The following is a 27,267-nucleotide window of genomic DNA, read 5'->3' as shown; positions in this document are numbered from 1 at the left end:
ACTTTAGTATGCTTCTTCCTCCTCCACACAGGCTCTGCTCTGTTGCGGAGCTAGAGGTCTTGCGAGATGATGACATCGCGAGTCTCTGTCTCTTTCCATCTTCCCCGGGGCTCAGGGACTGGGAGGGAATAGGGACACGGACAGCAGTGCACTGCAGGTGGGTGGCCTGAGACCTGTCACACACTCTGTGTGTGTGTGTGTGAGCGGAGCCCTGCGTGTCATGGTGAGGTGGAACGTTAAGATGCATGGTCTTCCCTGTGGGCACTTTGTATGATTGTACTATTGCCTCTGTCTGAAATGTTTAAATATATCATGAATGTGGCATATATATATATATATATATATATATATATATATCACCATGCACATGATTAATGTATTCCTACTACTATACTATTCTGGCTCAGTCTACTGTGGCTGTGGACTGGGGGGTAATTTGCACTGTATGTGTATAGTATTATTAGTATGATAAGTATAATGCACAGTGCTGTGTATATGTGAGCTCATGTATGTGTATAGCGTAATGTGTAGTGTAGTATTGCTGAATGCTGTGTGTAATGTGTGTAGTGTAGTATTGCACAGTGCTGTGTATGTGAATACTGTACAATGCACAGTATATAGTTGTAAACTCTTATCTTACGAAATGTAAAATTAGCTAATATATTCTAGTTAAACTTGAATATGCCCTGAGTCTTGGAGAGCAGATGAGCCGCTAAAGTCTCAGCACACATTAGTGCCGGAGCATCTGATAAAAGCCGACTGGGGAAGGAACCTGGGGAGGAAGTGCAGGGGAGACAAGGTAATGGTGACATTGATTGAGCCATCCTCTTGGCATCTCTACTGTGCTGTCAGGTGGCTCCTGCTAGTACATGTATGTCTCCCAGATCTCAGTAGCAGCCGGAGCAGAGAAATGAAGGCTGAAGGGCTACTCAGGAAGCTATTGCGGGTGTGCGGGAGCCAGGCATACCATCTAATGCAACAGCAGCAACCTCAGATTTGTGCTCCAAGCCCAAAATACTGTGGTCACTCCCCTTCCAGGGGGGCCCCACGAAGTTGCTGTACCGGGGCCCCAGATTTCTCTTGACAGCCCTGCTTATATACATATCTGATATAACGTAGTTCAGCTTTTACTAGAGGCACACACCCTTCACATATCAGGTTCAGCTCCATGACTATGTTCCATTTACAGAAACCCAGCCCTTGTGTAGGGTGTTCACATAAGTATGTACAGGGTCCGCCTTCATTTTAAAACACCTAACTGGAAAAGCATTAAAAAAACTGGGCTTCATCATAATTTCTACCTTCATTCTGGATGTGAGGAATGTGCTTGGCTACTCACATCACTGTTATACAGTGGAACTATTCTAGCAAGATATTGTTTAATAACATTAAATGGTAGCTATGTTGTATTTTCCACTTTTTTTATCCACAGCACCTACGCATATGGCAAAATTACATGGCAAGCGTTCCAATGTTGTAATAATGCTGTCATTAGGGAAGTAATTTAAAAGCTGTGATATGCAATATTAAATTGAATGCTCTGTAAAGCCATGTAGTGGAAGGAAGCCAAAATTGTCTTCAACTGTTCTTCACCATATGTGCAGGATGTACATTCCAAAATTACAGCAGGAGCTAGTGTCCCCTCCCTGTTTCGCCCAGATCCATGCTCTCTTCCCTCTTCTCCTAGTCATTCATATAATTCATTATTTTAATTTCTAAATATCACCAAAACTACTTATACAGATTAACTGCTTCATAGATTGAGAGCTCTTTTTGCCATGCTACTGTATGTTTTCAAATCGACAGTCAAAGTTATAGTTATTCTAACTGTTTAGTAAGTATTTTTTTAAAACCAGCTTAATGTATAAATATTATAGCTTATACCCAAACACGGGGTACCACTCATCATGGATAACAAAATGTATTACAATGAGTTTTTATTTTTTTACTAGTCTATATATAGATGTATGTTAATAATGTAGTTTTATATATAGTAATAATAATAATAATAATAATAATAATCATTATTGTTATTATTATTTGTATAGTACTTTTTCCAACTAGGGGCCGTATTCCATTTGGAGCGAAAAGCCGTTTTCGGCAAAACGTTTTCGCCAATGACGTAATTTTGGCCGATTTAATTTATCCCCGTATTCCATTTCAGCGTCTTTTCGCCATCGCGATAACGTAATGAAATGTAATAGGTGAAAAAGTTTTGCCTATGAAGACCCAGCGGAAAAAAGTGCAGAATTGGGGTTTTGGGGTGCAACATTGCGGGAACCACCCTTTGGACACCCCCCCTGACGCTAACTGCGTCAAAAACTATGGAGGTACAAATTCAAAAACTAGCGAAATAGCCTTTGGGGGTTTTTGGAAGTATGGGGGAGGTGTATTTTGGATTGCAGGTGATTGCTGAAGGTGCATTTTTGGCGCTTTATAATGCTTGACTTTAGCAACTTTTAAAATATGCTTGCACCCATTTTCATGTACCCCAAATTTGATGGGAATACTTATTTTCCCCCCAAAAAAGTAGAAAAATGCCATTCTTCACCACTTGCTGACAGATGCTAAATAGCGCCTATTGAGACCATTCAAAACCCCCAAATACCTTCAGCAGGGCTAATCGGGGGTACCCATAGTGAACCCCCATGTCAGAGCATCTTTTTGGGGGTGTCAGGCTGATTTCCCCAAAAACGCGTCCCGTTTTCGTCGATTTGAAATTGAATATGGGGATACGCGGGTACATGTGCAATACTTTTTCGCGCAGAAAAGCAGCAAAAACGGCGAAAAGTCCGGCCTCTGACTTTTCGCTTCAAATTGAATACGGGCCTAGGACTCAAATCACTTTACATTTTAAGTTGTGTCAGTTCACTTGGCCATGCTCAAATGCTATTCTATATAGCCATTCATCTCAGCCCTATTTCAGCTTACAGTCTAAGGCCCTCATTCAGAGCCGTACGCTCTGAGCAGAGCGCACGCTCTGAATGAGGGCCGGCCTCCATGAAAATGGAGCGTCCTCCTGGACGCTCGTATAGCTGTGGGTCACCACCCACAGGCTATACGAGCGTGCATTTTGATGGCCGGCGATGGTCGTGACCATCGCGACCATCGAAATTGCGAGCCGGAGCCTGCGGTTGAGGTTTTCAACTGCAAGCTCCGGAGTGATTTTGGCTCTATCAGAGCCAAAATCACTCCCACTGACTTCACTAGTGATGTCAGTGGGCTGGCTTCTGACGGGAGGCGTTCCCGTGGGAACGCCCCCGTCAGGGAGGCACGCCTACCAAAGGGGGCGTGCTGTCAATCAACATCGACAGCACGCCCCCTTTGATCAGACACAACGAGCGAAGGACTTTCCTTCGCTCGTCGCGTCTGGCGCATGCGCACGACGGAGCTCCCTCCGTCGTGCGCATGCTCAGTCCATAACATCGACCCACTTGCAAGCGGACAGCCGCTCGCGAGTGGGTCTGAATCAGGCCCAAAATTCCCTACCACACGCATACAAACACACACTTGGAGCCAATTAACCTGCCAGTATGTTTTTGAGCTGTGTGGGTGGAAACTGGGGTAACCTGAGGAATTCCATGCAAACACAGTGAGAACGTATACATTTGTTTAAAGCTAAACAGATGTACATTAAAGCTCCTGAAATTCAATATGCACTCTACAGCCAACGTTGTCTGAGGAATACTGTAGACATCTTCACGTTGTTGGACAGATAGTTGGAACAAGACAGTATAATTAGGACAACTCACATGATTGTCATGAAAGCTTCCAGGCAGGAACTGTGGTTTCTGGTAGCGGAACATCCAGTGTGGGGAAATATCCACTGATTAAGTTGTTTAGTCAATAATAAACAAGCAGTATGCTAACTAATATGTATGCAAGTTGGGTGCACTACTTGGGTGCACTACTTAGGAGTAAGGGGGGATGATGAGGTGGGCTAGTGTTGCAGCTTATGACACTGGTGATTTCCCCAATATCACCACTACCATATCCATTAATATTCTAACTAAGTTGATGTTCAGGGGAAGCAATCGGGAAGCCGACTGCCTAATTACCGGCAGCCGGCTTCCCGACTGTCATATCCCGGCAAGGGTGAAATGCCGGGCGTCTAGATGTAGACGCCCGCATTTCCCCAAACGACGGAAGACCGGCGCCCGGCATCTCGATCGTAGTGATGCCGGGCGCCGCAAGCGGACGGCCGCGAGGGGAAGGTTAGGTTTAGGGCTCCTGGGGGGGATTTAGGGTTAGGCACCCCCCCGGGAGGGTTAGGGTTAGGCTAGGGGGAGGGAGGGTTAGGGTTAGGCACCCCCGGGGGGACTTAGGGTTAGGCACCCCCCCGGGGGACTTTGGTTTAGGCAGCGGGGAAGGGGGTGGTTAGGGTTAGGCACTTAGAGGGGGGATTAGGGTTAGGCACTTGGGGGGGAAGTTAATGTTAGGCACCCCTAAGGAGGGTTAGGGTTAGGGGGGTTAGGTTAGGTTAGTAGATACTCACCTATCCACGATCGGGATTTCCAGCACTGTCGGGCTTCCGCTGCTCGGAACTCTGCTGATGTCGGCCTGCCGCTGACGGGAATCAGCCATGCGGCCGGCGGTATTTCAAACCCATTCAGATGTTCAGTACCCTGATTTTATATGTCACAAAGTGCTATGGGGAGGATAGAACAATAAAATATTCTTCTTACTTAGTCTTCCCAGATGTTTTGTAGGTCCCTTATTATATGATACAACAATGCTACAGGGAGGAATGGGGGGATTCTGCTACCTGATGCAGCTTGGGGTCAAGATCAATAAGTACCTATGTATATGTTTGTGAGTCGGAGGAGGGGGTTCAGGAAGTAATAGCTTACAGCTTAGTTCTTTGGGTATCATATCAGCATTCCCCTTATGTTGTGAGGAGCTGAGAATAATGCATATACGTAGGTTTGTGAAACAATATTTAATTTCTGTTACCTGAGTTCCCAGTGTATGCAGGCACTCTCGCAGGCTTCACTGCAACCGCCTCATCATTGATAAGTCCCAGCTTTGTGTTTCCAATGTATGTGACTGGAGTACGCAATAACATGATGACGATTTTGGGATTTGGCATTGATCACACCATCATTATACCTGCATTTCTTCTTTATAAGGAAGCCTGAGCAAGATATTAAAACTGTGCATTAGCCCTAAAATCTCTGATTATTTGCTCTCCTGACCGCTGTCCTTCCTCTGACACTTGATCTTGATTATCCATCTTTCTCTAATCTCCTGACCTCAGCCAGTATGCTCAGCTACATATTCTACTCTCTGGATCTTCTTCCTGGATCAACAGACAGGGCACAATTTGCAGGTCCAGGTCACTTATTTTAGTCCCTATCTAATCCTGTTTTTAGCCAACAGTTTTGGATTGTATTTGACTTTTATAGATTTTTATGCAATCGCAGTATGTCTCACTAGGATGAAAATGCCCATGATTTTCAATGACTTTGAAGGTTTGTGGAAGCACTTTCTAGGCAGCTACAAAGTAACAGCAACGCTTTTCTCTGTCAGTGGTTTAATTTACATGTTGAGTGATGAATCCTTTAGGGTATTATAAAGCGAAATGAATGAATGAAGACAATAACAATATACAGTATTGTAAATGATCCAAGAACTAGATTTGGCATGAATAGTATATCTAATTTAATGCAAGACTCCTGAGAACCAAAACTTCATTCTTAGAACAGTTACTCAATGACAGCATTAACCACTTCAGAAATATGATGCCTGGCTCTAAACATGTAGGATTAAGCAGTGCACAGTACACATGTACTTACTCTCCTGAACTGTAGAATATTATCTGATAATGAGAGATTTGCTGGAGAACTTAGTTCGATCCTCAGTATCAGCTCCTCATGACCTTGGTCTCATGTACCATTTATAGATAGTGACTATGGATAAGTTAGAGCTGCCTGAACAATCATTGTACATCTCTGCATAACACTGTATCTGCTATAAGGAATGTAAAATCTATTTTGTGTTGCAAACAATTATTATTATTATTGACATTGAAGTTTATGGCACTTGCATTTAGGACAGCTAAGTAGATTAACTTTGGGATGTGATTTAATATTTCATGTAATATACTATTGAACAAAAGGGAATTGTTACATTATTTGTGCAAAGAAAATAGTTGTTCTTACAGTATATGGGCAGACGTGTCCACATGACCAAGTGATTAGGGAAAATGCACATCTGATATAGCGGTTATTGATCAAACAAGACCCAATATTATTATTATTATTCTCATCATTATTATAATAATTTATTTGTAAGGAGACAAGGTGCTAACAATGTCGGACAGTAGAGACAACAAACAATAAACAGGGATGTTGAAGGTAGGCAAAATAAGCCCGGACATGAAGACAAATGGCTGCTTGGACCCTGCATGTGACACAGCTGCCAGTGTAGTGGAAAAGGATAGAGTTGAGACAGGTTTTGTGAGTAAGACTCAGGATGAGTCTTGGATTAGTAGCACGTCTGTACCCACTGTGGGTAGTAGAGATGATAGTAGAGCATGCACAAGTAAAATTTGGGGTTTTAAGAGACCATTTAAAGCTTTGAAACCTGTGGGAGAGTCTGATTGGGCATTGTGGGGAATTCATAAGTATAGTTAGCTGTATTATCAGAGAAGTGGTTAGGAACAAGTCAGAAGCAAAGCTATGAGGACCTGATTATTTTCATTTGAGGTTTGGGATGTAAAAAGTAGTAGTGTTGGTGTGGGCTTTGTAGGTAATTTGTGGTGAATTCTGGGAGCTATGGGAACCAATGTATGGATTTCCTGATTGGTGTACAGTCAGGAACAGACATATGCCAGGTAGCAGGAGAGTGCTGTACTTGAGACAGAAGATGAGAGAACGGATAAGAGTTTTAGTTGCATCTTAGATAAGAAATAGGCAAATTTTAGCAAAATTTTGAAGATGAAATTGGCAGGACTGCAAGAGAGATTACATGTGAAGAGTACAGGCTAAAACTGAGGAAACTGTAGGGTTGATGGCAAGGGAATTGTAAGAGAAAGTGACCACACTAGGAGGAGGGAAGATAATATGCTCTGATTTGGACATATTAAGCTTTAAGTAGCATTGGGGAATCCATGTTGAGATAGCACAGAGACAGTTGTTCTAATGAGATAAAAGAGGATGTGTGAGGTCAGGGATAGAGAGGTCATCAGTATAAAGGGACTATAGGCAGAATCAGTAAACTAGTTCCGCAAAGGAAGAAATGAGACAAGCAGAGGGACTTCAACTCATATTGAGAGTGAAGAGAGAGATGTGAAGGAGTTAACACAGAAGGATATGATGGATTACTATGGATTACTATGCGGGTGAGAGAGGGGGGAGCCGGCATATTGGATCCCCTGTCGCCTCGCGCGGTGCCATTGCATTATGTATAGAGGCCTTAAGGGTGGGCAGGAGAAGAGGGTGTTCTTTTACAAAGTCTCAGAAAGCTCCAGGATGATATATGTCTGTCCATAGCCATATGCAAATCACTTGTGAGTGCAGGAGGATTGATGTAAATGCACACTAATTATGATGATGGTCAACTTCACTAGATATTTGTTATTTACTATTGAAAACAATTTGTGCTTTCTTCATTGATTGTGCACAAATCATATGATTTTGTGGGCATATTTTTGAATGACATTTTTTGCTACTTGTTTGTACATGGGTGTAAGACAAGTACGCCTGATGTGCGCCTGGTGCATATGTTTATTGCTCATATCTGGATGCATCTTGAGATGCCTAAAACTCACCATATGCTATTTTTACATGCAGCTTTCTTTGTGGATGATTACTGTATGTGTCCAACTCAGCATGGCCCATTTTGACTTTTCTTTGATCATTGGCCACTTTTGTTATGGCAATGTCAGTGGAATGTAGAGGGCACAAACCTGACTTGAACAATTAAGAAGTGAGTTAAAGGTATAAATTGTGTTAGGCTGTCATAAATAAGTAGCTCAAGTAGATTGGAGTCAGAGGGTGGGGGAGAGAAATAAAGTGGTAGTTGGAGAAAGAGACTGGCTCAGAAGGTGGCTTCTGATGGATAGGTAAGGTTACATGACCTTGTGTTTGAACATAGATGAGAATGTGCCAGGGAAGTGAAATGGGTTGAAGAGGAGATCTAGAGTTGGTTATATTGCAAGGGAAAGGGAGTTGTATGAGAGGTAATACGGTTGATGTCCTAGGTGAAGAGAGTGTGCTGATGGGTAACATATAAGTATAGACATAAGTAGTTATAGTAAAGTTCAGAAGTGAAATGAGAGCATTTAGATGCTACTGTGCATGTGGATGTGAGTACAGGAGAAATCAAAGTCAAGGGAGTGTCCATCACACTGGCAGATTAAGAATACTGGTAGAAACCAGTAGAGGAAGTAAGCAAAAGTAGCTTTTTGTTGAATCGACCTATTATGAGATAAACAAAAACATATACCAATACATACATAGTAATCCAGGCAAATGTCACTTGAATCGTTAATGAAACAATAAATGATGACAGCATAAAAACACAATGACTCGCGGCAAGAGTCAGGTGAGTTCCCGTACTGGAGAGGGGGTGACGGGCAGAGATCGCTAGGTCATAACCGGTCCATCCCCTCCCTAGGCGGAGGTAGGCCCAGAGCTGTGTCATACCATACACTGTGCTGGCCCCAGACGGTGATCAGCCTTCCCAGCCAGGAACCCCTGCCGTATTGCCGCGCAGCCGCACCGTCCCGCCCCGAAGGCAACCTGGGCACCGTAAGTTCCATCTACACTGCCATCACGAAACCATCCCAGGGACCATTAACGGGACGCCGTTAGTGGCCTAGCCATAGAGGACACTTGAACAGTGACAATTTGACGTATGTGCACCCACCTCACTGAGCGCATACACCATATCAGTGGATACACAGGTGTACAGAATAACACCCCCCCCCCCCTTAGGGCTTGTCAACTATGTACAGACGAGTCGTGTTTTTATGCTGTCATCATTTATTGTTTCATTAACGATTCAAGTGATATTTGCCTGCCTGGATTACTATATATGTATTGGTATATGTTTTTGTTTATAGCACTGGTATGTAGCCAATACTCGGAGTAAAACGCTTATTTAAACATACACACATACACCATTGTTATCATCTTATTCCTTTTCTCCTCTCTACCACTTACCCACCACCAAACATTTACAAAAGGGTGAGCGCTGTAAGTTTTTATTACTGTATCCCTAGAGAATTGGACAATCTCTTTTATTAGCTGCACACCCATTACAGACATACTCACTCCAGTGCGCTACCCACTTAGTACTTGTATTCTATTATGAGATAAGGTAGGTCAACAGATAGGAAATATGTAATTGAACCTGGAGGGGATCTGGGGAGCAATAAGAAGGTGGCACAGATTAAAAAAAAATATGATGTGGACTTCAAAGTAAGAACAGTAGAGGGAGGATTTCAGTGGTATGAATTAGAGGGTGCAGTGTGATGAGAGTGCCAGGCTTCACCATTGGTCTAATGCTTTCTGGTTTTAGGGCATCTTTGCACTTTCTTCATACCTTTATGTGGCCGGCATTCCCCAGTGAGTCCCCAAATGTGCTTTCATGACTAAACAAATCCAAATTTCAAAAGTTCACTGGTTTTAAATGATGTCCATTAGAACACTTCAGTCTTGTTTTATATGTTGTTGGAGGACTATATTCTTGGAGTTCTTTCAGTAAACCCATGTTTATAAAGGACATTTATCATTCACTTTGTACTGCTACATGGAATCCAATTTTTTTTTATTTGAATTCTGACAATGTTGCAGAGATTTCTCCTGGATAACTTTTGCTTCCTATCCCTTCCTGTATTATGTTCTATTTGGCTGGTCTCTTCGTAGTATTTTACAGCACTCGCAGTAGTGATTTAGGAATTTTAGTTTATGTACTGTTCTCTTAGTGTGATTGTCTTTCTTTGGTCAGGATAGTTATACTGTAAGTTCTCTCTCATTCAAATTTCTTTATTACCTTTTCATGTTGCCTGCTTTCAATAACACAGTAAAACTAAATATGTGCTGCAAATTAGTTGTACTCATGAAAGATTAAAATCAATATATTCATGAAAGCTCAAAATAAATGCAGTTTTTCAATATTTAACACTTCTTGGATAAACATTTTTGTGGAACAAAATAGCATTTTTTCTTTTACAAAATAAGATGTTTCTAAATAGGTTTATATTTGTAATAATTTGGCAAAATATTAGTTAGATATTCTTTTATTTGCACAAAATTTGAACAAAATATATTGATTCAAATTTCTATTAAGGGTAATGACTTATTGCAATTGCATGTCCTCCAATAATTTTTTTGCAAATTGTGCATTCTATATAAAACATAGGTCATTATGAATTGCACATATGAGCTGTATCACTATGAGAATTTTTTTATTATTATTAATTTAAAGAATAGTGCATTTTGCATATTATTTAATGTATATGTCTAATAGTCTGTATGAGAAAACTAATAAAATCATTGATGTTTTACTGTTTAAATTATATCAGCAGGATCAAACTATTACTTAGCTTTAAAAAAAAGTTATTCTGTTCCGATTATTTCTAGTTAATTTTTATTTTTTTTAAATAAACTTAGCATGGAAGCCAACATAACCTCTCTCTTACTGGAGTTGGCAGTACAACTAACTTTTATGAAAGATGAAAACAAAAAATATTTGGAATTGGAATGCTTGAAATTGTTCACAACCTTAATTTCATTGTTGTTTTTATTGAAATAATAATTTTCACATTTTCTTTCTTTCAATTAATGTGTTCTATAGTTATAGTTTATGTACTTCTAATATATTATATTTATTTTCTAGCATGAAAAGCCTAAACTCCTGGATCCATTGGATTATGAAACTGCCATTACAGAACTGGAAAATACGTATTTCAATGATCCTCTGAAAGATCTGGTATTATTTCCGGAAGATGATTTTTCAGTAAGTACTCTCTTTACAAGCATTAACGTCATTATTCTTATTGCGTGCTTGTTCTGCCAGGCACTGACACAGACTCGGTTTCTTGGATGATTATTGACAGTAGAATCTGAGACAGTTGGCTTTGTTGGTATATTGGTCATAGGTTAAAAAAAACAAAACTTTTTATTCTTGTTAGGTACAGAGAAATTAGTTTTGGGCAGTGGGTAAGTGTGTATCTCCATCTGCCCTTCACCTATCCCTTTACAGTGCTGCACAAAAGTTTGGTGTCTCCCTTATTATGTATTAAAATGCAAATAAGCTTTTTGCAGAGATACAGATTAATGTATATTACTGCAAATGCTAACTACATTTACAGTCTTCCTTATGGATAACTCCAAGGTGTAAATAACTTCTAGAGCTCAAAAGCAATAACCATAAAAATGTGTCACTTCATGAGCCAAATCTTGAAATTATGTGTTAAAAGGATTTTTGTAATGAAATGTTAGTTACTCTCATTGGATGTAAATGTCTTGTTTCCATAATGGAATATATACGTATTGTTTGGAAGTGCTATTCCATAGTAATGCGTAAAGGTTAGCTCTGCAAACTCTTTCACCAGTGTACTATGCTTGGCTTGGATACAGGATAAACATACTAAATAAATAGTCCCCATGCTAACTAAATACCATAGTAATTACATAAAATGTTGCATTTTAGGGAATAATGGATCATCTGTCCTAGATTGACATTGTCCTTTGTCAGTTCTAGTTTGCAACACTGAACAAAGTGTTATAGGTTATATTATATTATATAGGGTTGGCATAATTCAGTTTCAATTTTTTATGAAATAACTCAGACACCCTTTGATCTATATTTAGCTTACTATTTCCCTCTGTTGTATAACACTGAGGGTTTTTTTTTATCTATTACAGGTTGAGTCTCCCATATCCAAATCTTCCAAAATACAGAATATACCGAAATACAGATTTTTTTTTAGCATGACTGAGATAGTGACACCTTTGCTTTCTGATGGTTCAATGTGCACAAACTTTGTTTAAGGCACAAAATTATTAGACATATTGTATAAAATTACCTTTAGGCTGTGTTTATAAGGTGTATATGAAACATAAATACTTTTCATGTATGTATACAAAGTTTGTTTGATGCACAAATTATTAAAAATATTGTATAAAATTACCTGCAGGCTAAGTGTATAAGGTGTATATGAAACATAAATGCATTCTGTGTTTAGATTTGGGTCCCATTCCCAATATATTTCATTATAGTATGCAAATATCTAAATTACGGAAAAATCAGATATCCAAAATACCACTGGTTCCAAGCATTTTGGAACTGAGAGACTCAACCTGTATAGTGTAGTAACTACACTATTGATCATTTGACAACTAGTTATAATTCATAACTTAACAAAATACTTACAATGTATAATCAGTAAATATAATTATTTTCCCAGTTCCTTATATTCTTATCAGTAAAAGACTTAAAAATAAAAATTGCACGCAAAAAGTAGATTCATTTAATATATTATTTATTTTTATTAATAATTAATTATTAATTTATTTATTAATATAATATTTAATAATAATAATAATCTTTATACATGTAGTATAAAACAATGTATTAAACATATACCTATTAAGCATGATATATTATCATCAAATGAAATACAGTATTGGGCTGATTCAGAGATGCACACAAGTCAGGTGCAATTGCAGTCACACCGCGAGCATGGAAATAAATGCAAAATAAATATTTGATTGTATGCAAAGTTGCATGCATCTACAGTACACAGCCGCACCAACTATCCACCCGCATGTGGAAGTAGCATTTATTACTGTCAAAAAATTATACTGAATAGCTTAGAGGAGCAATTACAACATCCCGCCTACTGCTTTAGACTGTATATTCTACGTAAAAATGGAAAGTAAAAAAACTGAATAAAACAATGTCATACACATGTTGGACTGCCCATAACATACAGAGATCCTATTCTTAATGGATAAAGAGTTCTTATTGTAGTAATTTATCACTCGAGAAGTCCAGTCTTTATGTCCCACTACAGATGCCAATGCTCTCAGGTGTTCAGCAAGCAGTCCCAGTTGTATCCCAGTATGATGACACACCAGCCAGGCAGCAGAACGCGGAAGCGCTCTGTCTCTCAGATGCAGTGTCCGGGTGGGGAATGGAGAAGGAGTTCTGTCTTGCGAGACTGTCCCTTGACTACTGCAGTCACTCTTCTCGCGATGTCATCTCCTCCACGGGCGGGCCGCTCTCTGCTTGCTATGACAGGCGCCGGGGGCTGCCAATATCACACACCTGATCTAGACTCTAGAACCTGAACCTGCAGACGGACTCCGGCCATCGCTCCTACACCGTGAAGTGCTCCCCCTCCAGCATGATGTTCCCTCTCAGCCACCTGCCTTTGGTGAAAAATGAGGCAGCTCCCATGGAAGTTAGTGCTGTTTTCGGACAGGGGCTCCATGGCGAGGAAGCTCAACAGGAAGCCCAAGAAATACAGGGTACATTGTGCAAAGAGTACATTACTCATCGCCATGTTCGGCGGGGAGGGGTGCGCATAGCGGTTGTAGACATATGCACAGGTGCCTCAGCCCCTGGTACATACTGCTGAATGCTTATGGTATCTGCAATAAAAATCTCTCATCCATGATCCTCCTGCACTTATCAGCACATCCCAGTGGCCGGGCCCCAGCCAGCTGCAGGGCAGCAGCAGGGAGGGTTGTGGTGACACTGGTGAGGTGTAGGGGCAGTAGTGAGAATCAGGGGATTGTGGTGAGATGCAGTGGCCTGTGGTGTGATGCAGGGGACTGTGGTAAGAAGTAAAAGTGAGAAGCAGCGGCCTGTGGTGAGATGCCCACTGTAGAAGTAATGCCCACTGTAGAAATGCCGCCTGTAGTAATGCCCCCTGTAGTAATGCCCCCCGTGGTAATGCCCCCAATAGTAATGCCCGCTTTAGAAGTAATGCCCCCTGTAGTAAAGCCCCAAAAGTAATTCCCTTTGTAGTAATGCCCCCATGTAGAATAAATGCCCCCTGTAGAAGTAATGCCCCCTGCAGGAATGCCCCCTGTAATAGTACCCCCTGCAGTAATGCCCCCTGTAATAGTGTCCCCTGCAGTAATTTCCCCTGTAATAGTGCCACGCACACACACAAAAAAAACAAAATCTTACTTACCTACTCCTGTGTCTGCTGCCAACTGGTCTGCTTGGCTGCTCCTTGAAGCTATGGGAGAGATGTCATGATGTACACATAGTGCACACTGCGGGAGCCGAAAGCCGGGGCTCAGGAGTGAACTTCAGCCTCAGGCTGCCGCTGGCGCTGCGGGGAAGGAGCCGGGCGCCCGTTGTTAACAACATCTCAGCGGGTGCCCGGCAAATGGAGCCTCCCTGCGGCGCCGGGCTGGGGAGGTCCGGAGGAGGCGGAACTGGTTCTGTCTCCACATAGAAGTGACGAAAAGCAGTTCCGACCCATTCCGGCCCACTTTAACCCCTGCTCAGCACGGCCATGGCTCCCGGAACCTGGTGTGCCGAGAGGAGCTTTTTGGCATGACTGAAGCCACAGTGTAAAAAAACACATCTGGATATGTATTTAATTTTTTTTTGTCTTTTCACCCCTTCTTCCACCCCTCCTATTACCCCGTCTTGTGTGTTATTTCTTTGTCTCCTCTTTACTTTTCCTCTTTCTTACTGATAGTGAAACTGCAATTTGTTTGAATATGTTTTTAGGTTTGTCTTTACTCTCTTTTAGTCTGTCTCTTACTTCTGTTTAAGTTTTGGAGTTTTTGGCTTTTTTTCCAACCAAATTTAGCTGAAGTAACCCTTTCATCTGATGGTTGGTGGCAAAACTTAACGGTACCCTACAGGGTAAGAGAAAGAGAATGGGTGGCTTTGCCAATAAGGTTCAGGATAGTGGTGTCAGGCATCATTGCTGGCAGTTGGAGATATATATTAATACTAGCAGTCCTGTGCGAAAAATAAAAAAATAAATATATCACTCACCCACAATGAGGGAATGGGTAGGGTTGCACCAATGCAGAGTAATGATATCACATTGAAATTAGACCCATTGATTGTAATTTCATCATTCCAGTCTGGGGAGGGAAGTCTCCATGAGAATGAAATTACATTTATTTGGTCAAATTGCTATGTGGGTGGCAGCACAGACGGTGTAATGGTTAGCATTAGTGCCTAACAGCTCTGAGGGTGATGGTCTAAATGCCGGCACTGGAATACCGTCAGCAGTTGGGATCATGGCTCCAGAATACCGTCAGCATCCTGTAGGCAAGTATCGAAGGTTAGGGTGCGGAGTTAGGGTTAGGCCAGAGGTTCCCAAACTTTTTTGAATCATAGCGTCCTAGAGTATTAGCATTGTTTTTACGGCACCTCTAAGCCAAGCGTTTGCTATTGAGAAATTCAGAAAAAAATTTGGTAAAGTAATAAAGTGAAGTAAACTGCTTACCTGTCATCCTTAGGTTCACTCATGTGGTGTTGGACAGGTTTGAGCTTCTGTTTGTCTACATATTTACATTACATTGACCATAAATAATATGATTTAGTGCTGGACCAATCAACCTGAGGCACCCCTGCAAGTGTCCTGAGGCACCCAAGGGTGCTGCGGTGCACAGTTTGGGAACCACTGGGTTAGGCACTAGGGGAGGGTTAGAATTAGGCACTAAGGGGGGAGGGTTAGGTTTAGGGTGCGGGGAGGGGGGTTAGGGTCAGGCACTAGTGGGGGGGGAGGTTAGGGTTAGGCACCAAGAAGGGAGGGTTAGGGTAGGGAGAGGGGGTGGGTTAGCATTAGAGATGTGCACCGTTTTGGTTTTAGATCTGAATCTACCCTGGTTTGGGATCTGGATTGGTTTTGCCAAAACCTCACCTCTGTGTTTTGTTTTGGTATTTTGGTTTTGGATCTGGATTTTTTCTTAAAAAATCATAAAAACCGCTAAAATCACATAAAATGGGCCTGTTTTTGTTCCTACAGTATAATTAACCTCAATAACATTTATTTCCAGTAATTTTCAATCAATTTTGACCACCTCACAATATTATTTGCTTAATCTAGTTAAGGCTAAAAGGTTGCATCCAGCTAGTTGGCTGACTAAGCTAAGTGACACAGTGGGCGGCACTAACATGTGGCAGTTCAGTTTCTAATTTCCATCACGGATACAGTGTGTTACACAGTGTGGGTTGGATACATCAATAGTGCACTTACTGTGACAGCAGTGTCGGCAGAGCGGGGTTGCTGACGGTGTCCTCAGTACATGTAATGGCAGTGCTGCGGTACTGGCAGTGTCCTCAGTGAAGGGTACTGGTGATGTCAGCAGTGCAGGGGTGCCAGCGGTGTCTTTAGTGCAGGTTTGCTGGCTGTGTCGGCAGTGCGGGGGTGCCAGCGGTGTCTTACTGCAGGTTTGCTGGCTGTGTCGGCAGTGTAGGGGTGCCAGCGGTGTCTTTAGTGCAGGTTTGCTGGCTATGTCGGCAGTGCATGGGGTGCCAGCGGTGCCTTATTGCAGGTTTGCTGGCTGTGTCAGCAGTGCGGGTGTGCCAGCGGTGTCTTTAATGCAGGTTTGCTGGCTGTGTCGGCAGTGCGGGAGTGCCAGCGGTGTCTTAGTGCAGGTTTGCTGGTTTGCTGGCTGTGTTGGCAGTGAAGGGGTGCCAGCGGTGTCTTTAGTGCAGGTTTGTTGGCTGTGTCGGCAGTGTGGGGGTGCCAGCGGTGTCCTCATTGCAAGTTTGCTGACTGTGTCGGCGGTGCGGGGGTTGCTGGCGGTGTCCTCAGTACATGGAATGGCAGTGCTGGCAGTGTTCTCAGTGAAGGGTACCGGCGGTGTCGACAGAGCGGGTGTGCCAGCGGTGTCCTCATTGCAGGTTTGCTGACTGTGTCGGCAGTGCAGGGGTGTTCTCAATTCAAGGTGCCGGCGGTGTCGGCAGAGCGGGTGTGCCAGCGGTGTCCTCATTGCAGGTTTGCTGACTGTGTCGGAAGTGCAGGGGTTTTCTCAATTCAAGGTGCCGGCAGTGTCGGCAGAGTGGGGGTTCCAGCGGTGTCCTCAGTGCTGGTTTGCTGACTGTGTTGGCAGTGCAGGGATGTTCTCAATGCAAGGTGTCGGCAGAGTGGGGGTGCCAGCAGTGTCCTCAGTGCAGATTTGCTGACTGTGTCGGCAGTGCAGGGGTGTTCTCAATGCAGGGTGCCGGCGGTGTCGGCAGAGCGGAGGTGCCAGCGGTGTCCTCCGTGCAGGTTTGCTGACTGTGTCAGCAGTGCAGGGGTGCTGGTGGTGTCTTCATTGTGGGAGTATCGGCAGTGTGGGGGTTGCTGACGGTGTCCTCAGTACGTTGGGCAGCAGAGCAGGAGTGTCGGCAGCGGTGGTGTTGGCAGCGGGGGATGCTGCCAGTGGGGGTGCCGGCGGTGTCGGCAGCGGGGGGGGGTGCCGGCGGTGTCAGGTGGCGGGGGATGGCGGGCGCCATCTTTTTTTCTTTGTTTGTAGTGTTTTCAATGGGCTTAACGCTGATTGGCTGAGAGCCGTGACAGACGGCTCTCTCAGCCAATCAGTGTTAAGCCCGCTGAAAACAAAACCTCGCGATTCGACAGAGGGGTCGCGAGGTTTTGCCTCGGGTCAGGGATCTGGGGCAGGCAGGGAGATCGGAGCTGCGCTCAGATCGCCCCGGATCCCCTAAATTCGATCATCTCTAGTTAGCATACTGACCAGCAAGTGTCGGTATGTTAACCCTGTTGGGATTCTTACCGCCGGAATCCCGACTGCTGGCAACCCATTCCCAACCCTACTGAGGTCGTGGGTTCAATTCCCACCACGGGCCTAACTGTGTGTCGTTTGTATATTCTCCCTGTGCTTGCCTGGGTTTTCTTCAGGTACTCCGGTTTCCTCCCACACTCCATAAAGATACTGGTAGGTTAATTGGCTCTCAAAAAAATGAACCTTAGCGCGTATGTGTGTGAGCATTTCATAGGGAATATAGGGCCCGATTCAGACCCGCTCGCACCTAGCGTATGCAAATCTTGCAATGGCAGGCGATCGCACTGCAAGGCATTAGCATGCCCACTATGTCTTGGTGTGCGATCGCGGTGTGTATGCAGACACCCACCAGTCTGTCTTAAGACGCCCACTTATACACGTCATCTCAAGGAAGTGTATGCAACCATCGGTAACATCGAGCACCATCAGATACGATCGCAGCACTTGTGGTTGACCATATCCTGCCGCAAGCACTGCGAGTGCTTCAGTGTGTAAAATAACCAAGTGACGGGTACTATGACGCTGCATCGTAATTATGCATGTGTCTGAAACGGCGTTGAGACGCTCAGGCACGCCTGCGTTTGCACCACTACTCCCCGGTTTACATCGACCAACCCCCTGTTACCACCCACAAATGGCTTGTCCTGTCACTCAGTCTAGCGAGTTGTCTATGCGCAGCAAGCGACCGCTTCCCGATTGCATGGACTAGTGATGCATACGCATGCACACATTGCGAACCATCGGCAGCTATGAGCAGGTCTGAATTGAGCCCATAGATTGTAAGCACTGGGGCAGGGACTGTGAATGGCCAAATATGTGAATGGGCAAAATATGTGAATGGCCAAATATTCTCTGTAAAGTGCTGCGGAATATGGACCTCATTCAGAGCCGCTTGCAAAATGCGAGCGCTCGCTCTGAATGAGGGGGGCCACTTCTCTGTAATGAGCCGGCCTCCTGGCCGCTCGCTAAGCTGTGGGTGACCATTCACAGCTTTAGCGAGCGGCCAGGGTGATGGTTGCGATGGTCAAGATCATCGTGACCATCAGGGCTTGTGACGAGACCCTTGTGGTAGGGTCTCGTCTGCCGCAAGCCCCAGTGAGCTTTCGGCTCTAATAGAGCTGGAAGCTCACCACTGACATCATGAGTGATGTCAGTGGGCCGCCCCCAAACGGCAGGCGTTCCCTCAGGAACTGTAACAGGATTTTAGAAAGGACCTAGTTGTAGTTGATTCCTATTTGTTCCCTCAGGAACGCCTCCGTCTGGCCAGCCACCCGGAGCCCCGGAGCAAGAGAATTTCTCTCGCTCCGGGGCTTGTGCACGCGCAGTGCGGCCGCTGCGCATGCGCAGGGCCTCAGCATCGACCCGTTTGCGAGCGCTCAACGCTTGCGAGCGGGTCTGAATGAGACCCTATGTGTGTTACATAAATAACTGGCCAGCCACCCCCCCGCCCCGCCTACAAAACGGTGCGAGCTGTCGATCACCATCAACAGCCGCCCCTTTGGTAGTGAGCCCCGGAGCGAGAGAATTTCTCTCTCGCTCCGGGGCTTGCGCACGCACAGTGCGGCTGCTGCGTGTGCGCAGGGCCTCAACATCGACCCGCTTGCGAGCGGGTCTGAATGAGACCCTATGTGTGCTATATATATAACTGGTAATAAATAAATAAATGTGGGTGAGTGCTATAGCTGGAATATAATTTATATACACACATACTGAGTGGTCATTGCTGCTTGTTAATACAAATATTTACTCAACCAATCATATGGCAGCAATGCAATATATAAAAGCATGCAGACATGGGCAGAAGATTCAGGGGTGATCTGCAAGCGCCCCATGTTTTACCTCTGTGCACGTGTCATTCTGATGTTTTCTGCCAGGGGATGCAGATCCAAAAATTTATGGAGATCTCAGAACTCTGATAATCAACTGATTTGTGAGTGATGCTGCGTATTTGTACGCAGTCAATCGGATTTGAAAAGTCACCGGTGGGTGTCTCAATACAAATCCTGGCGGCTGAATCAGGTCCTTTGAACGTGGAGACAAATCTGCAGCAACTGCATGATGCTATATATATGGTTTCAGTTCTGGCACAATGCAAACTATAAGCTTCCGGGAATTACCTAAGTGATATTTGCAGAACTTGTTTTATAATTAGTGTTTAAGAAGAAAGCTCACTTTAGAATGCTCTGTACCTCGTATATAATGAATGTGCAGTGAAAGGTATTACTGACTATAGTTAGCTTGCTTTCTCAATGGAAACATTTTCAATCAGAACTTCACAAATGCATCTCTTAGTAACAAACTGCAAAAACACTTTCTGTTGTCATTTGCTTTTTTGTGTGTAGAGGTTCATGTTGTTCCCCATATTTTCCCACTTCAGTTCTACAAGGTATAAGATATTAAATAAGGAAGTAAGGAAATGAGTCACTTTTAAGCGTGGTCTTACCATAGGCAGTTTGCTTGTCAGTTTGCTTGTTAGTGCCTATACAGTAAAGCCACAGCCACATATGTACGATAAAGGGTTTTGACACCCGCGCTTCGGTGGATACTACCTTGGTATCAGGGCAGCTGGGCACATGAGCTGTCTAGACTCGTTGGATACAGATATAGATTGTCACATTGTTTTCTGCATTCATTCATTTTTGCACCACACATTCTTACATCCTCTGTCTGACAGACACACACCACATAGGATCCTGTGTATTTATAGGTGAGTGCTGGACACCTTCCCTTATTGACATGCATCCACATATGTGACTTGTATACAACCAGGATTGAAACCATTCCAGAACAAGAGGCTCTGCAGATCAACTCACAGTAATTTAGTAAGAATGATCTTACTATTGGTAGCGTATCGGTAGGTGTATGGGGATCCAGAGCCTATTACTTTGAGACCGCCGGGTCCATAACCTATTAGCTGTACTTGCAGACTGTCTTGCTGCTCACTCCGGGGCAGGTTCAGCTTGGTGCTGATTATTGGAAAATAAGGGGACCTCCACACGGTTTCATACACCTTATTTTCCAATACTAGTTCAAGCAGAGAGGTTCGGGGCTGGTTATGGATTTGTTGGCGATAGCCATACAACTTATTTAAAGAAGCTTTTTAGTCATCCAGCCATTTCGATCTGGTGTTGAGGCAAGTTCTTAAAAAGACTACTAGATGGATGTGATGATATGACCATGTAACTTACTGCTAAAACATTTAATATGTGTACTTTGAGCTACAGTCCCATCTGGGTAGCCTGAAGAGCTGCATGTAACTATAGATTTGTCCTTATACATCTAGCCTCAATACGCCATGCAATGTGACTTGCCTGGTGTGAGCGAGCAGCCAGGTACTGTGCAACTCTGCTAGCGTCGGGCAAATTTTTTTGCCAAAAATGCCTATAAGTCGCCAATGCAATGTAACTAAGACCAGAGCCGTAGCTAGGGTAGTGCGGCTGGTGCCATCGCACAGAGCACCACAGGTCAGGGGGTGCTGTTTGGGCCTGTCAAATTTCTGTTTATTATCATTCTCACTTGTAGCTTCCTCTTATTTCATCCCCAGCATCTCCTGGCCTCCCCTATCTCTTCCCTGGCCCTTCCCCATGAAGCCATGGCCCTTTTTTGGGTGCATTGTGTCCCTTTGAAAAATGAGGGGGGCGCCAATGCTCTTTCTGGCACAGGGCACCAAAAAGTCTGGTTACGGCTCTGACTAAGACGCATCAGCAGACTGTGCTAACTAATTTGATATGTGACACTTGTATATGAAGCACAGCGGAACTTGGAATGAAGAAAGCTGTGGCCGCTACATCATAGCACTTCCTATACAGATTCAGAGACTCGGTCGCAGACAGATATACAAGTGTCGCAAATCAATTTAATCAGCACAGTCGCTTTGCGACCTAGGGGCATTTTTGTCAAGAAAAGACACAAAAAAGACACAATAGTTTTTTTGCACCCGATCTCCCATTTAAAGTGATGGGAGATCGGCGGGTGATATTCTTGGTTTGGCTACCCATTCCTTTTTTGCTAGGCCGTGCCCAAAAGCACAGGGTTTAAACATGTAAAGGCAGTGCTGCCAAGAGTGGGGGCGTGGCTACTAATTACCCAGGGCCCAGGTTTGCTGGAGGTGCCCAGCGCCTCCCCCCACCCTCCCTTTTACCTCACAGCAGCCCAGCACACACTGCAGCAGTCTCCTATGCCTGTGGGTGGGGGGGAATCACACTGGTCGCACCCCCCCTGACTTTCTTCTGGTCTGAGGGGTTTACAGAGCCCCCCATAACCCAGCGCACAAAATGCTGTCTAAAAATGTTTTCCTAAGGGGTCGTGTCCACGACTCCGCTATTAGACCACACCCCCTTCACCAGGCTCGGCATAGCTCTCCACACGTGCGTAAAGCAACTAAACCTGTGCAAAGTCCTCGTTAGCTCGCCCAAGAACTGGACTTCATGTGGATTTCTGCTCGCCACCTCAGGAGGGTGCACATTCAGCCCGGAACATGGGCAGTGCGAAAACACACAACATACACATTGCAAATGGACTTGTATACAGCTCTGCATCAGCCCCATATATATAATAACAGATTATTTCATGATGTGATTCAATATAAACCATTCTTCTTCTTTCTGTGGCCCAGTTAATGGGATATATATCCATTAGCTATAACATTAAAACCACTGACAGGTGAAGTGAATTACATTAATTATAATGTTATAATGGCCCCTGTCAAGTGATGGGATATATTAGACAGCAAGTGAACAGTTCAGTTCATGAAGTTCATGTGTTGGAAGCAGGAAAAATGGGCAGGTGTAGGGATCTGAGTTACTTAGACAAGGGCGACAAGGTGACTGGTCCAGAGCATCTCCAAAACAGCAGGTCTTGTGGGGTGTTCATGGTATTCAGTGGTTAGTACCTACCAAAAGTGATCCAAGGAAGGACACCTAGTGAACCAGCTACAGGGTCATGGGTAACCAAGGCCCATTGATGCACTTGGGGAGAGAAGGTTAGCCCGTCTGGTCTGATCTCACAGAATAGCTCCTGTAGCACAAATTGCTGAAAAGGGTAATGCTAGCTATGATAGGAAGGTGCCAGAACACACAGCTTGCTGTGTATGGGGCTGCCTAGCCGAAAATACGTTAGAGTGCCCATGCTGACACCTGTCCACTGCTGAAATGGGCATGTGAGTGTCATAATTGGACCATGGAACAAAAGGTGGCCAGGTCTGATGAATAACATTTTCTTTTACATCGTGTGGAAAGCTGGGTGCATGTGTGTGGTTTACCTGGGCATGCTCTATGGGAAGAAGGCAAGCTGGCAGAGGCAGTGTGATGCTTCGGGCAATGTTCTGCTATGAAACCTTGGATCCTGCCATTTATATGGATGTTACTTTGACACATACTACCTACCTAAATATTGTTGCAGATCAAGTACACCCTTTGATGGCAACAGTATTCCCTCATGGCAGGGACCTCTTTCAGCAGGATAATGAACCCTGCCACACTGCAAATAATGTCCAGGAATGGTTTGTGAAACATGGCAAAGGTATTGACTACGCTTCCAAATTCCCCAGATCTTAAACCTATCGAGCATCTGTGGGATGTGCTGAATAACAAGTCCGAGCCATGGAGGCCCCATATCGCAACGTATTCGATTGAAAGGATCTGCTGCTAATGACTTCATGCCAGATACTATAGGACACCTTCAGAGGTCTTGTGGAGTTCATGTCTTGATGGATCAGAGCTGTTTTGGTAGCACTAGGGGGGTCTACACAATATAAGGCAGGTGGTGTTATGGCTGATTGGTTTACATTAATCACCCGTACATACAAGTTGCATACATACATACAAGATATAATAATAACTCTCAAAAACAATGGTTGATAACTAAACATGTGATTCTACCAGGTATCCTACAGATAGTGGAAGGGTGTCAGGGATGTGTAGTGGAATGGGGTGGTAATACTTTACTTATCAAAGGTACAGTACTGCGTTTGGATGTCAGGGTAGCACTGAATAATTATTTATCCTTTCTGGTTTATATCTGAAAATGTAAATTTTAGTATTTAGTGGCTCTATGATATAAATAGAGAATGTATAACATATACCAACATGGCTTATAACACTTGTAACTATCCTGTATGTGCAGAGATACACTGTTATGTTTCTTTCTAACCACCGTTTGGCCACATCTCCTTTCCTGTTCCTGTGACATGTTCAGGCTCCGGAAAGAGTGAGATCACACAAGACAGCAAAGTATAGAGTCCTAGCTATACCTTGTGGTCTGTTTCTTGTATGAACTTTTCATGTATGCATAAAACACATTAATAACTTGTGGAATGAATCTTATGGCAGCTATGTAATAACTCATAGCAACACCAAGGCATTTACTATCATTTCACAGTCATAAAACATCCCATAAAATCATTTTCAGCTCATCCATATTACATCTGGCTAAAAGTGAAATCTGATTTTGGTGGATCTAATTTGCTCAATGCATTGCACCTTGCTGATAGTGCTAAAGACCAGCAATCTATTTACCTAGATGCAACCATCAGTAGCAAACACGTGGTCTTTAATATGAAAGTGCAGTTCCTTAAATGCACACTGTGTGCTGGCCCCGCCGGGCCTCTCAGGAAGCCCGGGCCCGTGTAAATAGTATCCGCTCCCCCCCCCCCCCGGCGCACCTAGTTGCACCATAACGCCTTTGTGCACGCACACTCTGTAATTATTAGGCATTTTTGCGCAGTAACAAAAAATTACTCAATTACGTGATCATCGGCATTGTGTGCGACGCTGAATCAGACCCTCTGTCTCCAATGCATATCTCCGCTTCATTATTAAAAGGTAGGCAGACTGTACTTAAGCAGTGAACTGTTTCTTCTCCCGTCTTTCTGTAATCAGTACTGAGAGACCAGGAAAACACAGTTACTGAGAGTGGAAACATAAATATTTTACTTTATTAGTTAATGCGAAAAATAAAGGTCTGTAGTCAAGAATATAACTGTGGGCAATGTGTAAGAATTACGTAGGGGGTGGTTATGTACTGAAGGAACGCAGGATGATATATTTGATGATAGAGAGATTATGTTCCTACGTGATATAATCAAGACTGGACTGGAAGTTTAATGGGTTTAAACTCATTATTTTTAAGCATCAGTCATTGTTTCATCAATATATAAATCAATCTGCACAGTTTTCACTAGGATTCTTGGAGCCAGTACATTCTGACCTCTATTATGATAAATATTATTGGATGATACTAGTCAGCAAATTGTAGGATTTTATTGAACTTGGTATGGGAACTTATTCAGAACACATCACGTGTACTTTTTGTTGAATAAAATGGCATTAAAGGGGTTTTACACATTTACCCATATACTCCTTTGTTGCACCCCACAGACTAGCATAATAAGTGCAATATAGAGCCAAATTCAGAGGCGGAAGGATGTAAAAAATTCAGCACAAGCGCCCAATGTTCTACATCTGTGCATGCGTCATGATAGGCGTCGTGGGGTGGTGAGGGAGGAGCATATTTACTAAATTGTGGGTTTTTAGAAGTGGAGATGTTGCCCATAGCAACCAATCAGATTCTACTTATCATTTATCTAGCACCTTCTAGAAGATAATGGGATGTAGTTAAAAAGCCAGCAGACGGTTTCCCGCCTGCCGATATACAGACGCCAGAATCTTGACCGCCGGCAAAATGACGATAATGCTATCCTGAATGAGATCAGGATAGCAGCGTCGGCATCCCCACCACCGAAATGCCAAATGTCCAGAAAGTATCACTGTCACCACCGAGGGGAGGATTAGAGTTAGACACCGCTAAGTGAGGGATAGGGGGGAGGCTTAGGGTACTTACCTGTCCTGTCGGGATCTTCATGCATCGGGATGCTGCTGTCGGGATTTGAACCAGCGGCTATTGAGCCACCGGTATTTCATACCAAACCCGAAGATAATAGCTAGAATCTGATTGGTTGTTATGGGCAATATCGCCACTTCTAAAAACTCTCACTTTAGTCAATTTACTCCACAGAGCTTTTTTAGTTGCATAAGTCATCTATTTATTCACTTTGTGCATTTCAAAGCCCATGTTTGCTCCCCAGTCTTTAGAAACAACATAAACAGATATATCCCCCAGCACACTGTTTTGTTAAAAGTAGTCTTACTGCTACGCCACCTAATATCTTCACCTTCTGAGCATGCGTAAGACAACTGTGTGTAAAATGGATTATCAGTTTAAATGAGATGCAGTTGGTATCTGGGTTGTCGGGATGGTGGCGGTCGGAATCTCGGCTCCAGAATCCCGAATGCTGACATCCCGATGGTAAGTATTAGAGTAGGGGTTAGGCACTAGGGGGAGGGTTAGAGTTAGGCTGTGGGGGGAGAGGATTAGGGTTAGGCTGCGGGAAAGGTGGGTTAGAGTTAGGGGGAGGGTTAGAAGTTAGGGTGTTACCTTCATGCAATATAAAAAAATGCAAATTCTGTGCTGGAGTACACAGATCAATTAAAACATTTATTAATCACATGAACAAAAAACAATGAATGAATAGAAAATACATTAGAATACAGTACAAATAAAACAGAAGTAGGTTATTTAAAAACCAAACTCATATTGGTTCACTTATATGTGTCTCAATCAAGGAGCAACATTTGTATCAAAATAGCCAAAAATAAATACATAGCAGCATATAATTGTAGCAGTTTTGCAAAGCACTCTCCCTGATATTCTGTCACAGAAAGATATTGTCAATAATATTTGGGATATGTATAGTGCTGGATGATATGAAATGCGCGCACATATATTAAAAGTATTTATATTTAGGCTGTACTGTATATGCCAATTAATTACCTCCGGTATAGGCTGTATTAATTGTCTGGAGCATGAGCACTGAGAGTCCCGGGGTCTCACTCGAGGGTCTCTATCGGCAGATAGGAGCGTCCTCCCCACAGGTCCCAACCACCTGTCCCTGTGCTCGGTAGACCGGCTTGGGGAGTGGGGGAGGGACTTTTAAATACAGTTTTCAACAAAATTAGTTTAATATCTTTATAATAAATAGATTCCCAAATCAGGTTATGCATCTCTAGCTTTCTCCCCAGCAATGTGCTTTCTCTAGGTGTAAATGTAACACCTTCTACTGTAGATGGACTTTCTTTTAACTCACCATTTCTTAAAATATTTATTTATTTATTTATTTATTATCAGTTATTTATATAGCGCCCACATATTCCGCAGCGCTTTACAGAGAATATTTGGCCATTCACATCAGTATGAGTGTAATTCAACGCACAGGAAGAAAGCAAAACTCTGGGGATTCCCACAACAAAATGCACCTGCATGAAACTATTTCTCATTTTTAGTTCTGCAAGATAAATAATTTAAATATCAAGTATGAGATTCTACTTGAAGTGTATGTTCAATAATATTTTGTTCCTATATTCAGTTCTACTAGAGTTCATGTAGAGGACTCACTGGCTATCACCATAAGCAGAAACTGATATTTAATAACTAGAACCTATGAGATTTGAACACAACCCTTTTTAACTGACTACTGAGTTAAATGTAT

General features: G+C 43.4%; 1 protein-coding gene across 1 annotated transcript in view; it reads left to right on the top strand.

Moving 5' to 3' along the window:
- The window catches only part of DOCK10 (dedicator of cytokinesis 10), a 308,992-nt gene that overhangs the window by 66,480 nt on the left and 215,245 nt on the right, over positions 1 to 27,267 (top strand). The window contains exon 2 of the mRNA XM_088446281.1: positions 10,846 to 10,965. Coding sequence (XP_088302407.1) covers positions 10,846 to 10,965 — 120 coding nt within the window. The remainder of the gene's footprint in view (positions 1 to 10,845; positions 10,966 to 27,267) is intronic.

Source organism: Taudactylus pleione, unplaced genomic scaffold (assembly GCF_031769625.1).
Source record: "Taudactylus pleione unplaced genomic scaffold, aTauple2 ptg000395l, whole genome shotgun sequence".
Lineage (NCBI taxonomy): Eukaryota > Metazoa > Chordata > Amphibia > Anura > Myobatrachidae > Taudactylus > Taudactylus pleione.
This window is presented reverse-complemented; position numbering and strand designations above follow the sequence as displayed.